General features: G+C 29.6%; 1 protein-coding gene and 1 long non-coding RNA gene across 2 annotated transcripts; both read right to left on the bottom strand.

The window, feature by feature from the left end:
• Window positions 1-2940: 2940 nt before the first annotated feature.
• Window positions 2941-4615, bottom strand: LOC107930196 (ethylene-responsive transcription factor CRF4). Its single transcript, XM_041076977.1, has 2 exons — window positions 4427-4615; window positions 2941-4342 (listed from the first exon to the last, which is right to left on the bottom strand). The coding sequence occupies exon 2, from the start codon at window positions 4173-4175 to the stop codon at window positions 3156-3158; it is 1020 nt and encodes a 339-aa protein (XP_040932911.1). The 5' UTR covers window positions 4176-4342; window positions 4427-4615; the 3' UTR covers window positions 2941-3155.
• Window positions 4616-13115: 8500 nt separating this feature from the next.
• LOC107930171 (uncharacterized) lies at window positions 13116-14237 on the bottom strand. The gene is made up of 2 exons (XR_001692984.2): window positions 13675-14237; window positions 13116-13387 (listed from the first exon to the last, which is right to left on the bottom strand). It is a non-coding gene; the product is annotated as an uncharacterized lncRNA (long non-coding RNA).
• Window positions 14238-27642: the final 13405 nt, after the last annotated feature.

Raw genomic sequence — 27642 nt, 5'->3', positions numbered from 1 at the left:
TAATCCATAAAGAGTTTTATTCACATCATTAGTAGTTTTCTAATTAGAAATATTTATCTATTTTAATCCTTGTATTTTACCTATTTAGGCCACGCTTTTAATCATCCATAAATGTGAGAGCTTTCTTTTTTATTGCATGCGTGAAATATATGTGACAATAAGAGTATTTCTTTTATTTTTCTTTTCTTTTTGTTTATTGAATTTTAATTAGGTTGATAGTGGTATTGTTATTGGCGGAAAGATATATATTTGAGCTCGTTTAAGTATGCTTATTCTCCAAATATACTGAAAGTTAAAAAAAATTGTAATTATTGTTTTGCTCGATCACTTTTTAATTATTTAATTATTATTTAATATAACCTAATCTTAATATATATGATTTAATAATTTAAATTAATAAATTTTAATTATAAATAAAACTTTAGTTTATGTTTTATTATTTAATTTAAATATAATTTGTAATATTTTTGATAATTTACTATATATACATTTTAATTGAAATACATCTTTAATAGTCAATATTTTCTTTTTTCAACTTATTAATACTAATTTTAATTTTTACCGTTACAATACAATAACTAATCCCGCCGTTGCTAATTTTATTGCGGTTCAAAATTTAAACCATAATTCTTTTCATTTTCTCTATAAATAATTTTTAACGAAGTTAACAATTAACACTCATATTCAAAATTAAATTAAAAAAGTATATCAACTAAATATTGACACTAATAGTTAAATCCACGAACATTCTTTATATTCATGAAGTGCTCTTTGAGTAACAGTGAAGCATGCCTAGTTACAGTTAGCAAGTACTTTTCAATAATTCCAGTAACTATACTTTCATTTCTGTTACTTTTTTTAATTATGATAATTAGGTTTTAATTATTTTACCTTTTTTACAATTAATAGAAATAAAATGCAACAACATTTAAATTAATAATAAATTCAAATATATTTTTGTTTGATTGATGCATTTTTTTATGTTCATTTTAAGAATTCTTTCAGAATTCGTGATTATTCTTTCTAAAAAGTTTATTTTTAGAGTTCGAACTTAAATATTTTTTTAAAATGTAATATATTTTATCAATTATTATTACATCCGTAACATATGGATTAAAATTAAATATTTGATTGATATAATGGTGACAAATTTATTATTAATCACATTTTTAAATAATTAAAAAAACATCAAATTGTTGACATGCATCATTAGGATAGTAATCATAGATGAAACCCACGAATTTGTCGAAGATAAAAATACCAAGTAGTTAACATCATTGTCGTTGGGGTTATCCATTCACTCTCCTTGATTAGCTTTTTGTTAAAGTTATAAATATAAATTAAATAATAAATCAGTTTAATAGTATAACAATATTAATTATAATTTGCATCAGTGTATTCCAACAAAACTTGCATTTAGTGAGAATTAATCTAGATTGACAATTTATATATTTTTAATTAAGATATTTTATTATGTCTTATTAATATAAAAAACATAGGATCAGTTAGTGGAAGTGTACTTTTTCTTTTAATATTTACTATATTTTGTAATATATTTTGTTAACCCTTGATTCTGTTGATAGTATATCGAATATTTTGGTTTATATTTACGAATTATGATAAATAATTTTTTTATATCCGTTTTACAATTTATATTTGGATTCGAGAATTTGGGGTTGCAACTAACAAATGTTTATAAATAATGATTGGTAGTAAAATTAATAATTAATATTTTTAAATTTATACTACTTAAATCTATTTTATAAATAACTATATAAAATTTATTTTGAAGTAACGAGTTATTATTTAGTATAAAATTACATATAAATATATATTCAATATTTTTCAATATCTTGGGTTAAAGTAGACTTAATTATGAGTCGAGTCACCCGTCCAAGCCCGAAAGTTCATCTGAAAAGTGAGAGGGTTTGGGCAAAAATAGGTTAAAAAAGGGCTCGAACAAAAAAATAAGGCTCGTTTTCTAAATGATGGTGCCTCGGTAAGATTTTTTTGGCTCGACTCGAATTTGCCTAAATTTTTTTCACTGCTATCTAATGTCATTTTGTTGTTGTTTTGCTATTATTTTGTTGTTATTATTTAGATATTGTATCTCCTATTTTATTATTAGTTTTATTAGTATTTTAAGTATAATTTTTTTAAAAATATATTTTTAATTTATTGAGAAATATTTATTATATTATTAGTATATTCAATGTATTATATTTTTAAAATTTATTTTTATATAAAAAATAAATATGAATGAATAAGACTCGAATTTAACATTTGATACCTAAATTAAACTTAGACAAAATTTTAAATTCATTTTTCGTACAAAACCAAACTTAAACTAAAAAAACAAATCTAGAATTTTATATTTACCTACTCGACCCATGATGAGAAAAAAGCCACCTCTTCCTATTATAAGTATTCTTCTATGATTGATTTAATAAGCTTATTAAACATCAATTAACACTTCCCGGTTTAATAGATAGATTCACCGATAACAGTGCTATTAACTTTTATAGCCTTTCTCCATAGCATCATTTTCTTTTTCTAGCCTTTAGTTTTATAGATAAGAGTAATATATATTATTACCTTTTTTAGACTTGATGAAAAACAAATATTTTCGTATAATTGTAAATAATTGTTAATATTTACATAAATTGATTTTTTTTAAACATAAAAAATAAAAAATATCGCTTTTAAAATTTATTTTATACTAAAAACTGCTTTTAAAAAAAGGGCTCGGTGTGTTTTAGTAAAGAATAAATAAACGAGTTTCGATTTCACACACGAGCGGCACCGACTCCGACTCACTTCACCGGCCCTAACCGTAAATTGCGCCAGCTCGTGTGGGGGCAAAAAGAATGCCACCGTGGCGTTCCACAATCGCATACGCATTGCATATATCTACTGAAACCGTCACTAAAATTACACAGATTAAACAAATCTTTTTTTCAGGTCCCGTTTGGCCATTTCTCCGTCAAAACTGTACTACACTCTTTTACCCAGCAAACTCTCTCCGTTTAACTTAACGGAGGCAATAAACATAAAAAGGTTTTAAAATGTTAAAATAGCTAGTTAGTCGTCGCCGTCCATCCAAAACTGCCGGCAACTATTTTAACGACGACAATAGCTCGGAACAATAAAAAAAACTAAACATTCGACACAAGAGGATCTAACAAGAATAAATCGCCTATTTCTTCAAAATAATCGTTCACTTGATCATCCACTTGAGAAATAGACTCTGACGACGACGATGATGGTAAGTAGCACTCAAAATCTCGGGACGTATTAATTAAGATGTCATCAAAATGTTGATTGATCACTTTACCGTCTGAAAAAATCGTTGAAGTCTCATCGAAAAGTGACAATACCGGAACTGGATTATTAAAGAAGTCATCAACGAAAGGGAAATCAAGAGGCAAATAATCTCCCGAGTCATTGGACGGCTCTTGTCGAGCCGGTGGCGGTTTACTTTCTCCTTCTTGAAGTTCATGAACCGTTCTTTCCGGTTCGACTGCTGTATCTTCAGTTGATTGAGTTTCGAAGTTGAAGACTGAAGTTGGGGATGAGAGATTGCGAGGTGAATCGTCTCCTGATTGGTACCCAGAAACCGAAGGCACGTTAATGTTTTCGGGTTTTCCGATACTTTCTTTAGCTGGGGGAGTAATGAAGTTGGTCAAAGCGTCAGGTCCTCGAAGCTTGATTGCTGCATTATCATAAACCATGGCAGCTTCTTCGGCAGTGTCGTAAGTACCCAACCACAGCCGTACGCGGCGGGCTGGATCTCGAATCTCCGCTGCCCATTTCCCCCATGGTCTTTGCCGTACACCTCTAAACTTCCTACCGGATGAAGAAAGCTTGAGAGGCCTACGGTTGGAATCCGCGACGTCGGTGGCTGTCCTCTTGCGGTTACTGTTGTTGTTAGGAACGGTGGTAGAGGCGGTGCTTTTGCAAGGCGCCGGCTCGATGCTGATCTCGTTGACGTAGCGCTTTACTCTCCGGCGGGGAACAAAGAAATAATCTTCCTCGTCGCTGGAAGAGTCGGTTGCGTCAGGGTCCGTAACTGATACCCGAACGATTTTAGTGGGTTTCGAAGGCGGTTTTCTGAACATCTTTGTGACGGTCTTACGTTGGATGTATGTGATGGGACATAAAAAATCTTGGTCCATTTCTGAGGATGTTTGTTTTTTTTTCCCCTTCAGATGGTGTGTATTGGCATCAATAGAAAGAAGAGAAGAGTGAGGTGAAAGCGTGAAAGCGTGAAAGAGAAGCTTAGGCCTTAAAACCTTGGAAAGAGAGAAGAAAGACAAAGGCTGAATCACAAATCTGGCAAAAGCTAAATCAAAGCATTCAAAAACACTAATTAAAATCTTGAAAAGTTATGTATTTGAGATGTGAGAAAAAGACGAAGAGAAAGAACCTTCAAAAACGAACGCAAAAAATCGAAACTTCAAACAGCCAAGGAAAAGAACCAAACACTACTGGGTATTTGAAACAAACTGCACGGAACCAAAACGAAAAAAAAAATTGAACAGGAGTGGGGATGAAAAAAGTGAAGTAAAAAGTATAAAAATGTTCACACTGAATTTGCTTTTTTATAGGATCCAAAGAGCCGAAATTGGAAATTCCTGATTGTAACTATAATATCTTATACTGTCCCATATTTAATGAGAATTTCTTTCTTTCTTTTTTTTAAGAAAAATTTAGTAAATTTTATTAATTTTTAATATTATATATATTTAGCTTGATGTCTTGTAATGCTGGAAGGATGCGTACGTCTAATCAACAAACAGAAGTAAGTTTATCTCACACCGGAGATTCCGGTAAGATACAAGCCGCCGCGTCCGGATTCGTACACGTGGAACATGGATTCCGTTGATTAAGAGAACATTTTTTACTTGTACTTTTTTTTTTCTTTTATTTACAATCATATATAAAAAAATAATTAAAAGATTTCAGGATTTTACTTAATAATTATAAATAGTGTCCTGTCCTCTCCAAAAATATCCTGTTATTCTCTTAGTCACTCCTACTTCATTTTCTTTTATGTAGGTAAATTTTTTTGATTAGACGAAAGCAAAACACATCAAATCACCTTTGACCAACGGAAACTCAAAAGCCTTGCCCCTCCTGTCTTAATTACATTTTTGTTCCTCTATTACCTTTTGATTACCAAAATTCTAGGTAATTCAGTCAATAACTTGAGGCTACTCCCGTAATCTCGCTTGCTTTAGTCGGATGTTACTTAAATAAGGTAAACTACAAACCTCCACTAAATTATTTAAAAATTCACGTTTTAATCACTCAATTTAATAATTAAATTATTTCAAATTTTTTATTTAAATTATTAGATTGTTGAAACCGTTGATGTATCGCCTTTTTCATTCTTATCACCTGCATTAATCTAATGCTCTTCTTCTCATTTTTTTCTACAATTAAATTATTTGATGAAATAAATTTGACTGTCACGAATCTGCAAATCAGAATCTAAATAATTTTATTCTCCAATCTTTGACAATGATTGTCAGATTGACTTTAATCTAAAGCATATTTTTCTACTTGTCAATGGGTATTGATCTACCATGTCGATCGTCGAATCGTTGCTTGGAACTTGCTAGTCAAACTTTTTAAAAAAACGCTTAACAATCTAGTGATTTAAATAAAACTTACGAATACTTTAGTGACTATTTTGTAACATTTTAAAGTTAAATAATCAGAACATAAACTTACTAATAGTGTAGTGGTCTTGGATGTAATTTACCCTGCTAAATATTATGTACACTATTTTCTTTAGAATATGTATTTAGTATTTTAAATATATGTTTGGTATTATTTTAATTAAAATTTAAAAACTTACTAAAATAAATTTTATTTTTATGTAACATTTATCCCAATGTTTTCAAAATCAAACCAATAGTTAAATTAATTAGGTCATCGATTCAATAGATTGATTAAATAAATCATTAAATATAAAAATCAATTCTACAGAATCATGCATTAACTGGTCTAAGACTTTTTTTTTAAAGTCAATACCTCAATTGGTTTGCAGTCTAATCAATCGGTTTAATCCGATTAAGGTAACCATGATTTACCCTAATTTATTTCCTTAACTGAACCAAAAATAAAGCTAGTAAGCATATTGAAAATTAAATTATAATTAAAACTATAAATATAGTTAAAGATTTTCCAAGATTTTTAATAAATAATTATTTACTAAATTAGCTATTCAATTGAAAAGCGTTTTGGTTTTAATTAAAGTCAGGACACAAGCAGTGTGGGCTGCTGCCATTTATAAACTGGTTTTGTACCAGTCTTTTTTATTAAACTCATTTTGGTGACATTTCAATTTTCATTTTCATTTTAATTAAGTTTCTTATTTCATTTATTTTTAGGTAAGTTTAGTATAATTAATTAAATAAAAGACTGTATTATTTATATTTTAAGGACATATGAATTATTGTTTTTTTTTAAAGAATAAAAAATGGATCAAATAGAGTAGCTGGTGAAAGTGAGAAAGAAAAATATTTTGTTTGAGATACATCATACAATGCACTAAATAATAGTGGGAAGAAAAGTCAAAATTCTATCTTCGTCCCAGAGGTATTGTATCACTATCACACACTTTTTTTCATTATGGTGACAAACGATTTTCCCACGTACTATTAAGATTGTTAAGAATTCAAAGAAAAAAAGTTGACTAGTTTTCCTAATAAAACAGAGATGTGGCCAACGTTGCACTAGAACGTTGTTTTTTCACATGTAGAATCATTATTATTGTTGTGACTAGGAAAAATCTGTTTAGAGTTTTCAAATTATTTAGGGGGTCTATAAAGGGTGGAAAACACGCTCCTACCGTTCAGACAACGGCGGCGAGTTACCTTTTTCTCCGTAATTTATTTCGCGGCTGGTTGTCACTTATGGTTCCGTCAAACTGCACTGCATATGAGCAGATAAAATTGAATTTGTCTAGTTTCGAATGAAAAAGAAAGAAAGAAAGAAAGAAATTGTCTATGTCTGTTTTTTCTTTTAAAAAAATCACTAAATGATTACATCAAAATAATCAAACTCGTGTAAAAGTATTATTCACATACTACAACTCTTTATATTAAATTTGATGAATCCACAAATAACAATGAATTTGATGTATCATTATTCGCGTATTTAGCATGTTTTGACACCACAATTTGTTATACCATTTTTGAGAAAAGACAATCTCTAACAACATGGAATCTTGACTCCAACACGTCACCACATCTAGGGCAGTGTCCCTCATTAGTCATATGTCTCCTTGCTCTTTCACCATTCATCAGCAGCCTATCCTGCCAAAAGTCCTAGAGAAAGGCACATTAACAGCCTAGTTTAGACCTTAGTTGAAATAGTAATTTTGAGACAATAAATTTGAGGTTTAAAATTTATTTTATTATTATTTTTAGTGTTTATAATATGTGAATTGATATGTGTGAAAGTTTCGTGTAGAAATTTTATCGTTTGTGTGTTTAATCTGCAAAAATGACTAAATCGCGTAAAATATAAAAGTTGCATTCTATATGTTAAAGGTGCTAAATTGCTTTGTTCTTTTAATATGGTGGCCTTAAATGGAAGATAAACCATTTTAAATAATAGTGGACATTGTTGGACATCCATTATATGCTGAAAATGTTATTTCATTAAGGGTAAAATTGTAAAATGGCTATTATGTTAATATTAATAAAACAAATGCATAAATTAATGTTATATTCATCATCTTGGCCGATTATATCAAAGAAAAGAAGAGAAAAAGAGATAGTTAGAGTTCGGCAAGTTCAATCATCAATTAGGGATGTGTTTTTGATCGGTTTTCGATAATTTTTATGTTTTTGTGATCGTTGCTATGTATTTTATCAAGCTCATGTCTCAATTTCGGATTTGGATGATGATTTTGAGTTATGGCATTGTTGATTTTGTGAGTTTTATAATGTTAGTTGATGAAATATGGAAGCTTGATGATATATACATATGTTTTGTATTGAGATCTTTTATGAATTTGAGTAATTTTGGCTAAATTGTTAAAATGAAAAATTGGGGGACTAAAATATGAATTAAATGAAATATATGGGCTTATATGAGCTAAATGAATATTCGGCCTAACATGTGTATAAAGAAATTATGTGATTTTATGAATTAGGGACTAAAGTGATAAAATGTGAAAATGTGAGGGCTAATTTGTAAAATATCCTAAATATGTGTATATGGATTGGATTGAATGATTTGTTGAATAAAAGGGTTAATTTTGAATACATATAGATCAAGAAAGGAAGAATTCGAATTTAGATAAAGGGAAATCGAAGGTTATCGAGTAAACGATCCGAATTATCAATTCCAAGTATAAGGCAAGTTCGTACGTGATAAATGATGTTATAGAGGCGCTTTAGCTTTCCATATTAACTTCTACCACTTGGAGCCTTTGCCATGAACAGGTCGGTACATACTCTTATACGTTTTAGCACTAGAAAATTTGTCCTTAGACATCCACTTCCAAGCTAACCTATTCAATCTTGCATCAGCGAATGGTGAAACCATAACTACAATGAGCTTAATGACACTATCAAGAAGTAAAGTGTGTAACCGAGGCCAATCCCAACCCCCACTTGTAACGCCCCTAACCCGAATCCATCACCGGAATAGAGTTACGGAGCATTACCGTAGTTACCGATTCATTTATCAGATATTTCATTAATCCAATATCTTTTCTTTTCCACGTTCAAGTCTCGTATTCAAGTCATCCGGATCTTTATAAAGAAATTTGATCGTCGTTTTCATTTATTTCATGTTATAATACATTCAACTAATGCTCTAAACAAAATTATCATTTTACCCCTAAACTTTTAATTAATGACGATTTCATCCTTAGGTTAAAATAAAATATAATAATTTCAATTTAATCCTTATTTCCAGCCGTTATTCTCACACAAATTGATAACAACCTATGAATTCTATAAAATGTCAGAATTTTCCATAATTTCAACACTTTTCAATTTAATCCTTAAAACATATTTTTCCCTGATCTTGAGCTAAATTAATAATTTCATTCAATTTTGTAATTTAAATAATAAAATAATTCATTTCATGCAAATTGGTCATTTCTAACATTTTTTTACAAAATTACCCATAAAATTTTACTTTTATTCAATTTAGTCCATGAGCCTAAAACATACAAATTAGCCATGCTAGCTGAATATTCATACATATTTTCCTCGTCCTCCTCTCCATTCCACATCCTTAATTTATATAACATGCAACAAGTAACATTATCAATAATTTCACTATTTACTTATGTATATTCAAAACTGTCCATTTGCGTCATAGTTACTAAATTATTTATATCTTAAGCTATAGAACTCGAAATTAAGATCCGCTAAATTTTCCCTGAAACTAGACTTACTTATCTTATTACCATAAAATTTTCAGAATTATTGGTTTAGCCAATAAGTACAGTTTTTTCTTTAAAGTTGCCCCTGTTCTGCTATCTGACAGTTCCGACCCTTCTTCACTAAGAATTAATTATCTCATCGTACGAGATTCAGATGATGTTCCACTTATTTCTATTGAAAATAGACTCTTTAAGGATTTAAAAAATATAAGTTTAATCCATTAATTATTTTTCTCCAATTTTTGATGATTTTCCAAAGTCAGAACAGGGGAACCCGAAATCATTCTAACATTGTCTCACAAAACTTATTATATCTCATGATTTACAATTCCATTGCTTACACCATTTCTTCTATAAGAAACTAGACTCAATAAGCTTTAATTTCATATTTTATTCATCCTCTAATTAAATTTATACAATTTTTGGAGATTTTTCAAAATTAGACTATTGCTGCTGTCCAAAACTGTTTTAGTGCAAAATGTTGATTTTCATTTTGCCCCAAATTTCACAGTTCATACAATTCAGTCCTTACTTAATTAACCTCTCAATTAAACTAATTTTCTCAATTAATACTTTTCCTAGACATTATAAGTTATTTCATAACTATTGAAATTCAGAATTTCCACATAAAACTCTAACTTCAAAATCTTTTACAATTTAGGTCCCAAACATTCACTTTCTATTCAATTCTTTCAATAAAATCAGCATATAAACAATTTAAAGCTCTAATTCTATATCAAATCATCATATACTTGCAGCACATATTCATAGAAACTTTCAATTTCTTTCATAGAATCAAGAACTAATGAATTCAACAAATGGACCTAGTTGTAAAAGTCACAAAAACACAAAAATTTCAAGAAATAATCAAGAATTGAACTTACTTGAAGTAAAAATATGAAAAACCAGCTTAAGGGAACTCTTCCATGGTGTTTTTTCTGATGATAATGCAGAAAAATAAAGAGAAATCTAGATAATTCCACTTTAGTCCTAGCTTTATTAAGTAAATTTTGCAATTTTGCAATTTTTCCCTTATTTTCTTGGTGATTTCATGCTCTTTCCGTCCAGCCCAAATAGACTTTGGGTCTATTTTCCTTTCAAACCCTCTTTCTTTTATCATTTAAGCTATTTAATCATTTCTCATAATTTTGCATTTGATACAATTTAGTCCTTTTTGTTCAATTATCTATCAATACTTTAAAATTTCTTGACGAAACTTTAATACTAACTTATTAACACTCCATAAATATTTATAAAAATATTTGTGGCTCAATTTAAAATTCCCGAGGTCTCGATACCTTGTTTTCAATTCTAATTATTTTAATATATATATATTTTGTACATTTCACTATTTCAAAAATTTTCCTAACTTCACATTTAACTTATACTCACTAAATTAATAATATTTCCTACTCATTTGTCGGATTTAGTGATCTTGAATCACTGTTCCGACACCACTGAAAATTAGGCTGTTATACCACTACTTTTCACCAAGTCACGTAAAGTACCATCTAGCTACCCAATACCCATGTAAAAGCCCCTAACTTGACGAACTTGACAAACTCACACATCATTCTGGAACTTCATAAGTCAACCATCCCTTAAAGACCAGAACACATCGGCAATCACATCCAGCTATACTTTTATCAAAGATCTCCAAATATAAGAGCAATGACTCCTTGCTATGGACTCCAATAACACCCCTTGTATACTATAATTGTTTCTCAATAATTGCACCCAGAAAGTTTCCGTATTAATGAGTATCTGAAAACCCAACTTCAAAAAAAAAAAAAAGGTTCTAATCACTAGGCTTCTAAGGCTTAGTTTGGATGGGCGGTGTGTTTACCTCCGGTGAGGTTAAAAACAGCGGTGGCGGTGAGATTAGTTACTATAGCGGTGAGATTGGATACTGTAGCGGTGAGAGTAGAAACAGCGGTGGAGTGCGTGTTTGGATTCAAACGCAGCTGTAGCAGTAATGTGAAAATGAAAAATGACTATTAAGGACATCATATTAGAATTGATATATAATAGAAGTTTTTAAATTATTTTACTTATATAAAATTATTAAAATATGTGAATTTATAAATTCATTTAATAAAATATTAAAATGTATCTTTTAATATTTTATTATAAATATTTTAATGAATTATATAATCAATTTAAATTATTTATTAGATAAAATGATAATAATTTTTAATTTTTTATAGTTAAATATTCTTTTATAACAATGATAAATATTATTTTCGCAAATAGTAACATTATACTTGGATCAAATTTTGAAGTATCTGTCAATGAATTTGGTTATTTTCTTCCCAAATCTGAAAACAAATAAGATTGGGGAAGAACTTAGGCCAAAATTTAAAGGATAAAATGGTAAAACGATATAAATAGAAGTATGGGTATTTTCCCAGTTGCCTTTAACTGCTGCTCTTTGCTTCAGTCGCGTTTCACTGTTGCAGTGAGATTGAATTTCTTTTTCACTGCACTGGACTGGTGAACCAAGCAGCAGACTAGTGAGGTTGAGTACCCCAACTGTAATTCACTGGTGAAAAAAGCTCATCCAAAGGCAGCCTAAGTCCAAGACCGCCAAATTCGAGAGGTTAATAACAATTCCCCAAAACACTAATGTTGGTTTCTTAAACTCCGATATCGTTTTCCATATGAAATTACGAGCTAACTTTTCAAATCCTCAATGACTTAAGATTAATAAGAATGATTTATTAAATATTACTTTGATATATTTTAAATTAATAATTATATTCGTGGATCCTTCAAATTTTTATTTTAATTTATTTTCATATATATTTGAAGTCACCATTTTAGGTGCAAATTAAGAAAACCGAATTTAGTTCAATGATGATCATATATTAGATTAGAACAAGAAGTTTAGCTTGTATTCGAACTTAAAGCCAAGTATGGAATTATATTGTGGCTTTAGTATGAGTCTAATATATCAAGTGGTTTGATCTTTTTTTAATGGGTGTTGACTGCTGACCACTAATTTGACGGTATTTTAAATTTGTTTACTTGGAATATACTTGGGAGACTCGTGCATGATACTTCTATTTCGTATTTTTCAAGCACGTTTTTACTCCACAATGTTATTCCACTCTTTTTTCGTTTTTTTTTTCCTACACGCATAACGTGAAAAATACGCCATCATGATTTTTAATGTGATTGAAATTCACTTTATTCAACATTTAGTTAAATTATTAATCGTTTATTTCAATGAAGGCTTGTTATTATTTTATTAATCTACAATAAGTCGATTGTTCTTGTTGTTTAGAGAAATAGGGAAAATGTTATTAGGAAGAGTGAGTTAAATTGAGTATAGGAGTGAGGGAGTAATTTGATGAATGAGTGAGACATACACCACGTATTATTTTTGTTGATTTAGTGTGAATTTCTCTTTAGACAAAACCCTTTAAATGTAAAAAATTACCTAAATGTATACTTAAATTTTAATGTTTATCCCTTAGCTTTTATTTATATACTTATTTTAGATGCTAACTCAAGTTCATATGGAGTATTATAGATGACATACTCAAACTTCATATTAATAATATTTTAGGTTCAAAATTCAAACCCTATAATAAATTAAAATAACATATATTATTTTGATTCTATATTTATATTTATAGAGTATGTCTCGTATTTTACATACGTTATTATGAAAAGAAAATTGGTGTCAACACTGTAATAGGTCAATTATGCCCTGGCCCTATTCACAATAAAAATAATAAATAAACAAGAACAAAAAAATCCAAATATTAACAGTCCGTCAGTCCAACTACACAGCCCAAGAATTCACGGCCCAGCAGGCCCGAAAAACTAAAACACCAGAAGCCTAGGGTTTCTCCCCCTCGCGCCGCAGCCAAGCCACCATGCCTCCGTACCCTCCAGCATTTCAGCAGCCACGCCCACGCCTCCGTACGCCAGCACAGTCCCCGTACGCCAACGCACACCCCTTACCTGCGAGCAAATACAAAAACCACACGGCAGCAAATACAAAAAAATTTGTATTTTTATTTTGATTTTTCTTACTCTGTTTCGGCTATAAAGCCAAGAACAATGCCATTGTATCTTTTTTAGACACACACTACGCATACGAAACAATCAAATAGAAAAAAGCAAAGAAAGGTGATTTCCGTTTTGAGTCTCTAGATCTATTGCGTTTTTTTTCTCTAACTGCTTCTTTCGTTTTCCTTTCTAATTTTTTGCATTTAAAAACAAAAGAAAAAAGGAAAACGAGACCTTACCCTTCGAATCCGCCATTGATCCCTCTTGACTTCGTTGAAATCGAAGGTGGGGAAGGAATCACGGGGCTGTAAATCATTGGTGAGGAATGAAGGCGCCCGTTGTCGGCTGCGATGAGGTCAAGGCCAAGGGATTTGGCTTAGTGCGGCTGAAGAGAGGAAATGAGGCTAGGGTTCGGCTGAATAGGCTTAAATGAGCCCTTTTTAAAGAACCAAAAAACGGTGCCATTTGAGCCTGCTTCAATGGCTCCAAAACGGTGCCGTGTGGACAAGGCCTGTCCCGATCCGATTCCTAACCCTTAGGACCCGCATGTCTTTGCGGTGAAGGGTTATTTGCATGTTTAGTCCCTCCCCTTTGTGCTGGTATTTGATTAGGCTTAGTCTGGATTTCTGTATTCTGTTAAATTCGCCCTGTAATATGCGCGTGTTTGCGATTTGGCCTGCGTTTTAATGATGCATTTTGGGGCCTGGATTATTTCCAGTTTAAGTCCCTACGCATTTGCGCGCATTACCTATTGGTCCTTTTTATTATTATTGTTTTATTTTCAAATTGTCCCTTTTGTTTTAGTTTAATTCTAATTAAGTCATTTTATTTTATAGCCCTTTTTATTCTTAATTACTTATTTGTACATTTTAAACTACCTTGGTAATTGTTTCTTTATTATTGTAAATTTGTTTTTGTAATATCATCATCACATTTTGTATATTTTATATAAATGTTTGTTTTTTTTACACTATCATACATATATATATACATACTTTATAATAAAGTTAATGTTATTTCATACATATAATGTTTTTTGACTATATCCATGTATTTTAACATATGTTTTTGTTTTTTTAATATGTTTTGTATACACGTTTTACATATTGTTTAAATTATTTTTATACTTATATATATATTGGTACATATATTTGATCTACATACATTACTAAATCCATGTATTTTATACCTATAGCTCTCTTTGTACATAAAAGTATGTTTTTAAGTCTATTTTATAATAAAATTAATTTAATCTTAAATGCATTATTAATTTTATGCCATTTTCACAAATAATTATTCTTAAATCAATTTATATGTATATATGCTTTGTAAACCTATTATGTATATTTACTAAGATTATATTTACTACGTCTTCTTGCTATTCTTTTATATATATATTGTTCAAATTTTCCTCTATTGAACATATTTTAATAAATGTTTTCAACATTTCGTAATTCAAAAAAATATTCATTCTATAATACGTTTTCTAATAATTGCATGTTTATATTTAGTTTGTCTTTACAAATGGTTTCTAATTGATCAATTCGTCAATGCATATATAAAATTCATCATTATCTTAAATTTGTCTCATACCATAGTTTTTTTTAATTATTATTTTGTTTCGGATATTTTGTATTGATTGTAATGTATTAGGCTATGTATGTTATAGTGGCATGTTATTTTTGTTATTGTATTATTATATCAATTATTTCCCATGCATGATTGAAATCGGGTTATATTTTGTAGGTTAGTTATAGTTAATTGTTTATTTCGTTAGTTGATTAAATAAGACACATTATACTCATTCATCAAGTATTGTATCTTATGTGTATATTATGCCATATCATTGTTTTTCACTTGATTTACGAAATGTGGTTTTATAAGGTCCAAATCTTTAAGATTAATTTCGTTTTATTTCAAGACGAATTAACGCGTTTTAAGCAAGTTTTATAATTATTCATTTAAAAATTCTTAAAAACAAAGGCAATGTTCGATGTTTGGCAATTCGGGGAATCGTGCCCCATCGTGTTGGGTTGCGATTTCCCCTTTTTTCAAAACAATCGAATATTCCTTTGGAATTTCACTCACGTCTTTAAAAATTCTTCAAAACGAAGGTAATGTTCGATGTTTGGCAATTCGGGGAATCGTGCCCTATCGTGCTGGGTTGCAATTTCCCGTTTATTCAAAATAATCGAATATCCCTCTAGAATTTCACTAATGTTCTCTAAATTCTAAAATGAGGCAATGCTCGATGTTTAGAAATTTGAGGAATCATGCCCTACTGTGCTGGGTTTCGGTTTTTTCGTTGGACTAAATAATTGGGCATCCTTTTGTGATTTTCAACATATAAACTTTTGAAAGTCGAAATTTATCGTGTTTTCGAGGGTATAAAGGATCGTGTCCTATTGTGCTGGATGTGATGCTGTATTCCTTTGAAACAAGAGAATTTTGACGACCAACTTGGGCTATTCAAATGTTTATAAAAGGAACCACATTTCAAAAATATTTTTAAATCTTAGACATAAGGACAGTATTTAATCGATTTGGTACCAATTTTGGGGCATAGTGAGGATGCTAATCCTTCCTCATATGTAACCGACTCCCGAACCCGATTTCTTATATTTACGTAGGCCAAAATTGATTTAAATGGAATAAAATGCTTTATTAGGTGATCCAATCACACCTAAATAAAAAGGATTGGTGGCGACTCCATATTTTGTTTTTAAAAAGTCTATCCCCGTTTTTTTTAAATTTAAAAATGGTTTCGACAGACACAACGACACGAAGACGTTGAAAGCAGAGATAAAACAAATATGACATCCCGACGATGCAACACGGGACGTCACGACAATGGACGGCATCATGACGAGGAGACGTACGATGTCGCAACGTGCTCCCCACATAAATGAGTTTCTTCTCTTAGTTAAACTCTGCTATATTTACTCATTTAAACTTTGATTATACCAAAAATATGTTAACATGATTAGACCTCTAATCTTAACCTATAAAAGAGCCTTAGTAATCATAGAAAAAAAAACAACATTAAGAGAAAGTTTTGAGAGAGTTTCGAGGGAATTTTGAGATTTAGCAGGAGAGCTTTGTTTTTTTCGGAGTTAAGATTTGTTTTAGAATTTCTTCATTACTCTACGTTTAATTGGTCATTAGTGAAGTCTTATTTTGTCCATAATTTTTTATCCTATTCATTGAAGAAGTTTTTCCACAATATTTATATCAAATTTTCTCTATACATTTTTGTTGGTCATTAATTCAGATCTATCCCAATAATATTCAACATATTAAACAAGAAGGGAAGACAGTGATAAGTTTTACCATTGATAAAAGTGAAACGAACTATAGCTTGAAAATGAAGCAATAATCAAACATCCCATGCACTATATGCTTTATTGTCGCATGACCTCTACTTTCTCATTTCCATATTTTTAGTTTACAAACAAAAAACACAATCAATTAAGAAGAAAAATAAATAAATGGTCCTTACACCCGATTGGTTGTTAAGAACTCAACATCACAGTTAGGCAAACGTATGGTCACAATCTTTCTCATTTCTCAAAAGAAATCCAAAATCCAATTTTTTTACACATTTTTGGTTTCTATGCCATCTACTTGCTCTTTCATACAACTAATTTTAGACATTATAATAAATATTTAAGGAATTTGATGACAAATTAGTCAGAATCTTATGTTATTAATGCGATTCTAGATTTATTAAGTCGTAATTGAGATATCAATTTAAAATATGTGCATCAAGAATATAATAAGTTGACTAATTACTTAGCAAATGTTGTACAAGGAATGGGCAATGACATTCATTGTTGATCCTAACCTCCTGATTTTGCTTTGAATGCACTCCATGAAGACCTTAATTTACTCCTAAAATAATTGCTATGTAATAATTTGTATTACTTTTTTAAATAAAAAAAGTGGTTATAATTATAACTAAAAACTAGAATATATTTAAATTTAGATTAAAATTAAATCCACATAAAATTCCAACCTAGTAATATTAAATTCTGTGAATTTATAATCAATTTCTAAAACATTTTCTCCGTTCAATATTTCAATATCTTGGCGATAGGGTTATATATGTATTTGTATTTTCTCTTGCACATACCGGAACGGTGTTAAAACTTAAAATTGCTTTTGCTTGCCACGTGAAATTCTTGGAACACAAATTATGACATTTTATTATCATGTTTATTTAAAAAAAGAAGAAGAAGAAGAAGAAATAGAAATGACAGGGTCCCATGTCATGTGCCATTGGTAACCCTATAGTCAGTTATTGCATGATGCAAAGAAAGAAACCTTAAGATATTGTCAATGTCCCAACCATTCTCAAAACCAAAATCATTCCTTGGGAAAACTCTACCAAAATGTACGTCCTAAATTCCCATCCCATATTCTGGTCCCTCATCACATGATTTTCTTTTAGCTTTGGTGGTTATATGTATATAGCTGGGGGCATTATGCTTCTTTTCAATACGTTTGGGGTGCAAATGTTAGACTTATAAAAATAAATTAATATTGCATAGCAATGAAAATCTTGTTTCATCATGGATCCTACGTGCTCTCACCTCATGTCTTTCATCATGTCATTTGCATATTTGTACTTTATTTTTGTAAATATCTCTATGTTTTTAAAACACCACTATTGCTATTACAAATATATGTTTAATTAATTATAATATAAAATCCAAAGAAACCACGTATAAGAATTCCTCATCCACAAATATCTTATATTAATTTTTATGTATAATGAAAAAGGAAGTGGGTGTTTTATCCCATTGATGTTGAAATGATGAGTCAAGTTGTCCAAGGGGCAACCCAAATTATTTAGGCATGTAATATATTTTTCACAACTGAGTAATTTAATTTTTTATATTTTTAAACTTGATGCAAATTGATAAAATCATTAATAGAAAATCTATTCACATGGATTCTTAAAATTATAAAATTTAGACTTCAAGACTTTTTTTAATCTATAGATGCTAAAATCTATATAGATACACTTTAATTAAATCTTGATTTTTATTGGTTTCACCATTAAGTTTTTTTTTTGACTGATTTTTCATTATTTGAGACATTAATGTTTATCAATGATATAAAAGTCAGAAAACGTAAATTGAAGTGAATCATGTTGTTTATACTCATCGCACTGATTGTTAATGAATAAAAGCTGAAAAAATTTTATGTGACAATTTACTCGAAAGATGGAAAACCACCAGTGGTGCTTGAAATGAAGGAAGAGGGGAGATTATAGAAAGTTGAGAATATTTGGAGAGAGAATATATATTTTCTGATATATATATAGCATTTACAATTTTATTATAAAATCTAAAAAGTTACCTATGATCAAAGAAATAATTTACATGTTTAAAATTGTTTCAATTTTATTATCCATAAATGTTAAAAAAAACAATTCTTATGTAACAAGATAATTTAATACGAAGTGTTTTTAAGTAATATTAAATTTCATTAATTAAGTAATAAAATCTTATATTTCATACAATAAACGAAATAAAAAAATATGATTTACCTGAAAATTTATTAAGTAATCTTTAATTACCTTCTGAATATCTATTACTAAAAATAATCTGAATTAAATGCTCCCTATTAAATATCTTTTTAAGTTACAATAACAAATAAAAAAAGGGAGAGGGAAACCTTTACAATTTTATTATATATGATAAATCAGAAAATATCTAAAATATGTTATGATTTTGATTAAAAAACCGGGAGGGGGGTGAGGGAAACCTTTACTATTTTATTATGACTTGGAGGGTTTTTTTCTGATTAATGTAAATACAAGCATTTATCATAACTATAAACTAATAAAAAAGGCCTACTGGAAGCAGAAAACGTCCTTATGGGCATGCATGCATTATGTCCGGAGATTGGACGACAGGGTGTAGCCCAGAGGGTCCCACACTGCCACTGCCACCAGGGTTTTAAAAGTCCGGCGACCGGCGCCATTTACGCCATCGGTTCGACGAACGAACAGCTTTCTTTGCTAGGAACGAAGAATTTATTAATATTAAGATGGTTATTATATTTTCGAAAACATACATAGAGAGAGATTGGTTGCTAATCGAGTTGTATTAACTAATAATGCTAAACATCTTTTGGTTTGGATTTCCAACTTGCCATCTAAGTGATAGAAATAATTAAGCCACAATATTTTATTATTTTCAATTATACAAAATATGACAAATGTTAATCAATATGAAAAGAAAAATGTAATGAAATGAATATAAAAAAAATGTTTTCGGAAAATGATAAATAAATAATCTTATACTCATAAAATTAGAAAGAAAAAAAGGTTTGCTTATATTAAGATTTTTTTTTTAATTTACAATTAAAAGAATGTATTTGATAAATTATTTTTATAAAATTTAAGAAAACAGGGTTTCATTAATTACATCTTTATATATACCTAAATAATTAAGAACGACTAAATACCTTTATTTTTATTTTTTTTACATATTTATATTTTCATAAAAAGAAAGAAAAAGAACAAGTTGAGGTTCGAGGGATTGTTATTCTCTGCTGTTGGTTTTATTGTTATTATTATAAATAATTATTTCCACCACTTGATGTTATGATGTGGGAGAAGAAATGGGTTTGGTTAAATGATTGGTTTTATAATTTCAAAAATAATAAAAATAAAGGAAAAAGGAAATGCCATTAAAAGGGGAAGAATATTGACCAGGCTAGCTGGGGAAACACAAATATGGAAATTATCAAATGATGATTCTGTCCTTTATTATTATTAGCTAACAAAAAACGATGTAATTCGTAATTTTCCATTCCCTTCTACTTTGCATGGTTGGATTGTACGTTCATAAACCAATTTTAAATTTTGACTAAAAAAGAAGTTTCTCTCAAGTACTTCGGTTTTAGTGTTGTTTAGTTTAAACAAAGTTAATATTTATTGTAATGTTTTATATATTAGAATATATTTATTTATTATGATTTAATAGCTATTAAATATCATACAACCAAACCATAATTAAAGTAAAAATTTACATATTTAACATATATGTTAATTAAGTGATCTAGTTTAACCATTAAACCAATAATCCGTAACTCACTTTTTTTTTTTAAATATGCTTAGAATGTGGCAGAAAGGAAGCGATGGGTAGAACGTTAATGGCTCCCATGAGATCCAATTTCATAATTTAAGGAAAATCAAAGTTTTAAAAGATAATATAATATATAAAAGCTAATTAAACTATTAGTCTTAAAACATGGTACCTGCAAAGTGAATTAGAAAGAATATATATATTTGAACAATGATTTAAGCTATGATTAAGAAATGGATTAAAATTAAATTATAGTTTTGTATGGTTTAGCTTTAGGTTTACTTTTGGACACGTAATTCGCTTTATTTTTCCCCTGAAAACAAAAAAAAAACAAAAAAAAAAACTTAAAATTTTATATATGGGAAGTGGAAGTGGAACTGAACTGTCTTGTTTGTTTGATGAAGTTGCCAGTTTATGATATTTTGTCTTTCTCATGGACAACCTTTTTTTCTGTTTCATTCAAAAACTGGGATTAGGTGTTTTTTTAAAGCTTTAATTGGACCGGATTTTGAGGGACCTTGCTCCTTCCACTCGTGCGCACGACCCATTTGCGCTACTGCTACTCTTTTCTTTTTTTGGTGAAGACCTGCTACTAATTTTAATTTAATATAGCGTTTTAGGGTTCTTTTAATGCTTTAATATTTTTACTTAAATAATCATATCTGACCCAAAACACGACATGGGTCATTCTATTTTCCTTTTAATTATAAGTCAATAATTAAAACATATTTATACTTAAACCATGATCAATATGAAGAATACATATATGAGATCTTAATGTTAAACCTAACAGGCTTTTACTCAATGGTTAAGCCTTTAAAACTGTGATTAAGTAGAGATATATGAAAAGTTTCAATGAATGGGTGTTTTTTTTTTCTCCTTTATTTTACTAATAAAATCTTCCTTTTTTTATCCTGCATTCCGAGGCATATCGTTGCTCATGTTCTTACTCTACTTTTCCCAGATATGTTTGGCTCTTTTTGGGGATACCATTGAATGGAAGAGGTAATATAAAACCTACTCAACATGTGATTGGAAATACCGAAAACACCAATATAAATATACCGCCATATAAAGTTTATATAAGGGTTAATGCAATATTTCGGGCCTGTACTTAGTAAATATTTTCATTTGGGGTTTTTAACTTTGTTTTTAATTAGTCCTTGAATTTAACAATATTTTTGAATTAGGTTTAACTTTTTTTGTTTGTTCAAGTTAGCCTCTGAATTTGGCAAGTGCTTTCACATTGAGTCTTAAACTTTTTTTAGTCTAAATTAATCTCTAATATTTTCATAAAAAAAAAGTTGGTCAAAGAAAAGGTTTACGTCCCAATATCGGAACAATTGTCAAGCTCATAGGCTAATTTGAACAAAAAAAGTTCAAACTCTAATGCGAGAACAATTGCCTAGTTCATGTCCGAATTGAGAATAATTGTAAAGCTCAAGGGTTAACTTGAAAAAAAAAATTCAGATCTCAATATGAGAACAATTATCAATTTTAGACCCAAAAAGTACATTAATCATTTATATAATATAAATTATTAATTTACAAAAATTATATAAATACAAGAAAATATATTCTATAAAAATTAATTTATATAATATAAAAGAATATAAAACATAATAAATTCTAATAAATTAATAGAAATATTTAAAATTTTATAAAAACGTATTAAAATTCTATAAAAATTATAAAAGCATTAAAATTGATATAAACTTATAAAAATAATAAAAACTTAAATTGGAATGGGTCAGTTGATTGGACTAATTAGATTGAAATCAATAAGGGTATCGGTCCAAAGAAAGTCATTAGATCAATTGACCTGAAAATCTGACGGTTGATTTTTTTTATTTTTAATTTTTATTTAATTGAACTTGATGAATCAGTTGAACTGACAAACCGGCAGCCTAGTTGATTCGACCACCAGTCCAATTTTGAAAACCTTGGTTAAATTATTTCATTTTGATCTATGTTAATAGTTGGATAATAAAATTTTGGTTTGATAAAAATATTAAAAAATAAAAAATCAGTTTAACCGCCCAGTTCCCTGATCAACTAGTCTAATGGTTGTCCTTGGATTGGTACCCTTGTTGATTTCATGTTAATTGATTCAGTTCAAGTTCTTATGAATTTTTTATTATAATTTATTATAAGTTTATATCAATTTTAATAATTTGTACAATTTTTAAAAAATTTTAAATAATTCTAAAAAATTTTTAATCTAAAATATTTTAAATAAGTTTTATAAATTTTTATAATTTATTAGAATTTTTCTATTTTTATAATATTGACAAGTTTTTATAATTTTAATAAAATTTAATATTTAATATTTTTATTTTTTCTATTTTTCTATTTTTTTTATTTTTTAATTATTTTTATAGTAAAATATTATATTAAACTAAAAGTTGTGACGTATCACCATTTGATTGGTCCGTCAATTTATTTTAATAGTCAACATAGTTAATGACAAACTGTTAATGGAGAGATTTAATTGATTATTTTAGTTAACGATAGAGACTTAATTAAGTACGAATTTAATATAAGGTCTTAATTGACTTGATTTTTTTCCGGGGCATTTTAAGGACTTTTTAACATATAAATCAATGTATTTATCATAAATCGATTTGATAATATATATTTAACAATTGAAAGTTTTTAAGGTAAAATATAGACTTTTTTTTTTTACTTAAAATTTAACATGCATTATCGAAAATAAAATTACTTAAATTTTCTTAATAAACATATATATATTCATGGTGGTTAAAAAACTAGTTTAGTTAAAAGAAGAATTATTGTATTGAAGAGTTTTATAATAAATTAATTGTGGCAAAGTGATTGGGGATCACAGAATAAAAAAAATGATAGCAAGTACGACCATATGTAATTAACAAACCGTTGTCCAATCAATTTTATATTATGGATGAAACTGAAGTTGCAGGGTTGATTGTAGCAGCTTTCATATATTTGTTTAACTGAAACATATGAGCTCAACTTTGAGAAATGGTGGAGTAGTGGGCATTAATTAAACAATTTTGCTGTGCAGTAATCAGATGCCCATTAATTAATTAATAAATAAATAAATACTTGGTTTTAGTAACACTGCTTGTTGATATCTATCAAATACGCCATGCATCATATGCGACCCCTCTCTTGCTGTCCATAAAGATGATGGAAATCCACATCTTTTCACCTCTTTCATTCATCAAACAAACAATGTTTATTTTTCTTTTTTAGCTCAAGGAAGAAGAAGAAGAATATATAAAGGTTTGGGTCTGAAATTTTATATTTTGATGCTATGATACTGTATCTTAATAAAATGATGCATAAAGAAAAGGAATTATGGATATCCTGATTTCAAGTTACGGTCTTGCTCTTAAAAGAATCCCTAGGCTGAGTTGAATGTGTCCGTCAACAATCTTGTTGATATTTAAGTTTAATTTAACCCTAAACCTCTAATATAAATTTATTTGAATCAAACAAATAACCTAGCTAGTGTTTAACTATGAGAAAAGTTTCCAAGGTGAAGTAGAGGTTGACATGGATATTAATTCAATTATGGAAAAGGATCAGATTAACCAACTTTTAGGATGGACATGGATGACATTATGGTCACCTTAACCAATGAGGAAAAAAATGGAATCAGGAAGGTAAGGTTAGGTCAATCACAGTTAAAGTTTATGGGAAAATGGTAGATTTCCAAAACCTTTCTTTCAAGCTAAACCAACTATAAAAAAGCTAATGTTGCATGCAACGAATCGATTTGGGACAAGATTATTTCCTAGTAATGTTCATATCTGAAGAAGACTATGACATGGTTATTAAAAGGGGACCTTGATTCATCAATGAAAACTTTTTAACCATAAGAAAATGACACACCAATTTTTAAGCTTCCAAAGCTTCGTACAACTCAATCGCAGTTTGGGAAGAGCTAGCACAGCAACCTGTTGAGTGTTGGTAATGCTATAATATCGAAAAGACAAGGCGATTTGGCTCATTTTTGTAATCAAGTCATTAGAAGATACCCTTCAAAAGCACATTTCTGTTGAAGGCCGTCAGAAACAACTTATCATCTATGACGGTATAGAAAAACTTTGTTTCGAATGTGGAAGGATGGGCCATAAGCAAGAAATTTTCCCTAATAGTATCCCAACCATAATCACTATAAAGAGCAAGATGGTAGCTGTTGAAGATGGGAAACCACCATCTAATAAAACAATACATTAGAGCAATAGTGGAGAAGTATTTTCAAATAATTCAATGAGCGAGGCTAGTGGTGATAACCAAGAAAGAGGATGATGGAAGAACTTCTAATTATGGCCCTTGGATGGTGGTACATCGATATGGACCAAGACAAAAGGTTGCCAAGTCCATGCAAGCTCCAATTTTGGTGCAGGCCCCAAGCAAAGATACACCAAAAAGTAATCTAAAACCCTCTGCGTTCCAAGCAAATAGAATACTCAATATCAGAAAAATTGATAAAGGTGTTAAGGTTAACTCAAAGGATAAAGCCAAAAGTGTTGGCCTTTACAGAGTGCGAGTAACACTAATCTAGCTTATAAGGCTAAAAATATCTATGATGAGGTAAATTTAAACCCTGCCAAATATCTATCGTCCCTTGATAACATTAACTGCATGGATCTATCCATGCAAAAGTAACAGTCGAAAGACATGTTAACCCTTCTTACCTTTGTTGATAGACATGTAGCCTTATTTGGAAAAAATGGGTCTGACTTACAACGAGGAATTATATGCTAATATATTCTGAACGGACTTAATTTTCATTGGATATACTGATTCTGATTTCTAAATGTATTGAGATTTGAGGAAGTCAATATCGAGCTGTGCTTTTATCTTAGGCAACAGAGTCATAATGTGAAAAAGTGTTAAGTAGAATTGTATTGCTAATTCCGCTATGAAAGCTAAATATGTAGTTACTTTTGAGGAAATAAAAAAAAATATTATGGATTTGAAAGTTTCACACGGATCTCAAAGTCATTTTTTATATAGAAAAAGCTATTACATTATATTATGTTAACACTGTGGCAATAGGTAAAGCCAAAGAAACCAGAAATCATAAATGAACAAAATAAATTGATTGGAAATGGCAGTAGTAGACGGAGTAGTGGATGTAATCTTACGGATCCCTTTACCAAGACTGTAGTGGCTATTAATTTTGAAAAACATGTAAAGAGTATGAGTAAGCAAAATATGACCTATTTCACTAGGGTAAGTGAGAGATTATTGGGATTTAGTGCTCTTTAATGTAGTTTTTTTATCATATGCATTTATAATTTTTTGAATAAAATGGTTTACTAAAATTTCAGTATTCACATTAATATCATTTCTATTTTTCCTCAACAATTTTTGCACACAAAGCAAAATGTGTAAGCAAATATTGACTCATTCATTACCTAACATTTAACTACTATTAAATTCAATTATGTGGTCCATAGTCTAATCAAAATTTAGCAAATCAATTAAAAGGCTATTATGTCGTCTATCAAGTCTAATTAGGGAGATACCTTGTCTTGGGTGCCGGAACAAATGATTTCGAGAAGATAATGACATAGATGTGATTGTTTGGACTGACAATACATCGAATAGGATCCAAGCTAGATCCGTTCATAGATTTATTCGCTTGTGATATTCATAGTGTGATTTACCTCAATCCTGAGTAAGTAATGGACTATGTGTGCGTTAATTATATATGTCCAATCGATATTTCCTCTAGTTCGTTACAACCTTGACGATTTGCATTTGAATCGATAAGCCACCATCTAAAATAGGATGAGAGACAACTCTAGCTCCCAAAGAAGAGGTGCAGTCACCTATACATATTCCTAGTAGGTAATTATGTGTATTTTTTTATTGAAATATTATTAATTTTCTTCTTTTTGTTCAACTAAGACTTTGTGATTTTCTATATTAATAGAGATCATGAGCTAAGTCAAAACACAACAAAATACTAAGCATCGACACTTTGTCAATTTTTAGTGAGATTTATTTTTCAAATAAATTCTAACTTTAAAAGAGTTTGTTTTTTGTTTCTCACCCACAAAGGAGATATTTTTCTCACTCACATCAATAAAAGTTTTCATTATATTCATCGCTCCGTTAGATTCCACACTCTAAGCAAGTCGAGGTTCAAGAATAGTGAAGAAGATCCTGTTTATAGAAATTCGAGAAATGACTTAGATTGTCTACTCCAAGATATAGGTACGAATTTGATAAAGAGTTTATTGGTAGAAATAATACGATCCCTCAGTTTTAAAACATTTTTAATTTTCTGTTGTGTAGCAAAATCAAATTCTAAACCGAATTTTTCCAACACAAATGCGGTGTCCATTATAATGCCAGATAATTTTCTACAAGCTTTCTTAGGACCCCCTAGCTCAATTAAGGAGGATATACATGATTCATTGTATTGGAGCCCTCTGAATTCAGGACTTTCTTGCTTGCTAGTGCATATGAATGGTGGAATCGTATCCTAAGCACTAGAAAATGAAGAGCTTTAGACAACACTTCTCGCCTCAAGGGGTATGCCTATGCAAGAACATTTCTTGTTTTGCCATAGCTATCTAGAAAGTCTTTAAGGGTTACTAATAAGAAAGCTCGATCCTGCAGCAACTTGAAGTCTAAAGTGTGGTACCATAAACCAAAATTTCCTTGGACTTTGATTTTTTTTCTTCTATTACGTTGGAAATCTAGCTAGCTCGAAATGTGTTTTCCTTCGGAAAACATGTATCCTTAGTGACATCCCTAAATGAGCTCTTGAAAAGGTTGGGGAATTCTCTGTTGTTGTTGTTGTTAATATCAGATTGTGCCTTCTACCATCCTTCATTGTTTTTCATAGGGAAAAAAAAAACTCTATTATGTTGGTTCAAGCTTAATACGGATGGATCTTCAATTGGAAACCCGAGAAGAGTAGGAGGCGGAATTGTAATTCAAAATCACCTTGGCAGAGTTGTTGGATCTTTTCATCATATTCCATGAGCCATGTGTATGGTGGCAGAAGGATGGCTTGCAATTTGCTTTGAGTTTGAATATGACTAAACTTGTGATTAAAGTGGATGCAGCAGCGGTAATGAGCTTAATTACTAGTTACTC

The sequence above is a fragment of the Gossypium hirsutum genome, chromosome A09 (assembly GCF_007990345.1).
Source record: "Gossypium hirsutum isolate 1008001.06 chromosome A09, Gossypium_hirsutum_v2.1, whole genome shotgun sequence".
Classification (NCBI taxonomy): Eukaryota; Viridiplantae; Streptophyta; class Magnoliopsida; order Malvales; family Malvaceae; genus Gossypium; species Gossypium hirsutum.
This window is presented reverse-complemented; position numbering and strand designations above follow the sequence as displayed.

What these genes read in the sequence shown, in the direction of transcription:
- LOC107930196 (XM_041076977.1), bottom strand. Translation starts at nt 4,175, where the DNA reads ATGGACCAAGATTTTTTATGTCCCATCACATACATCCAACGTAAGACC.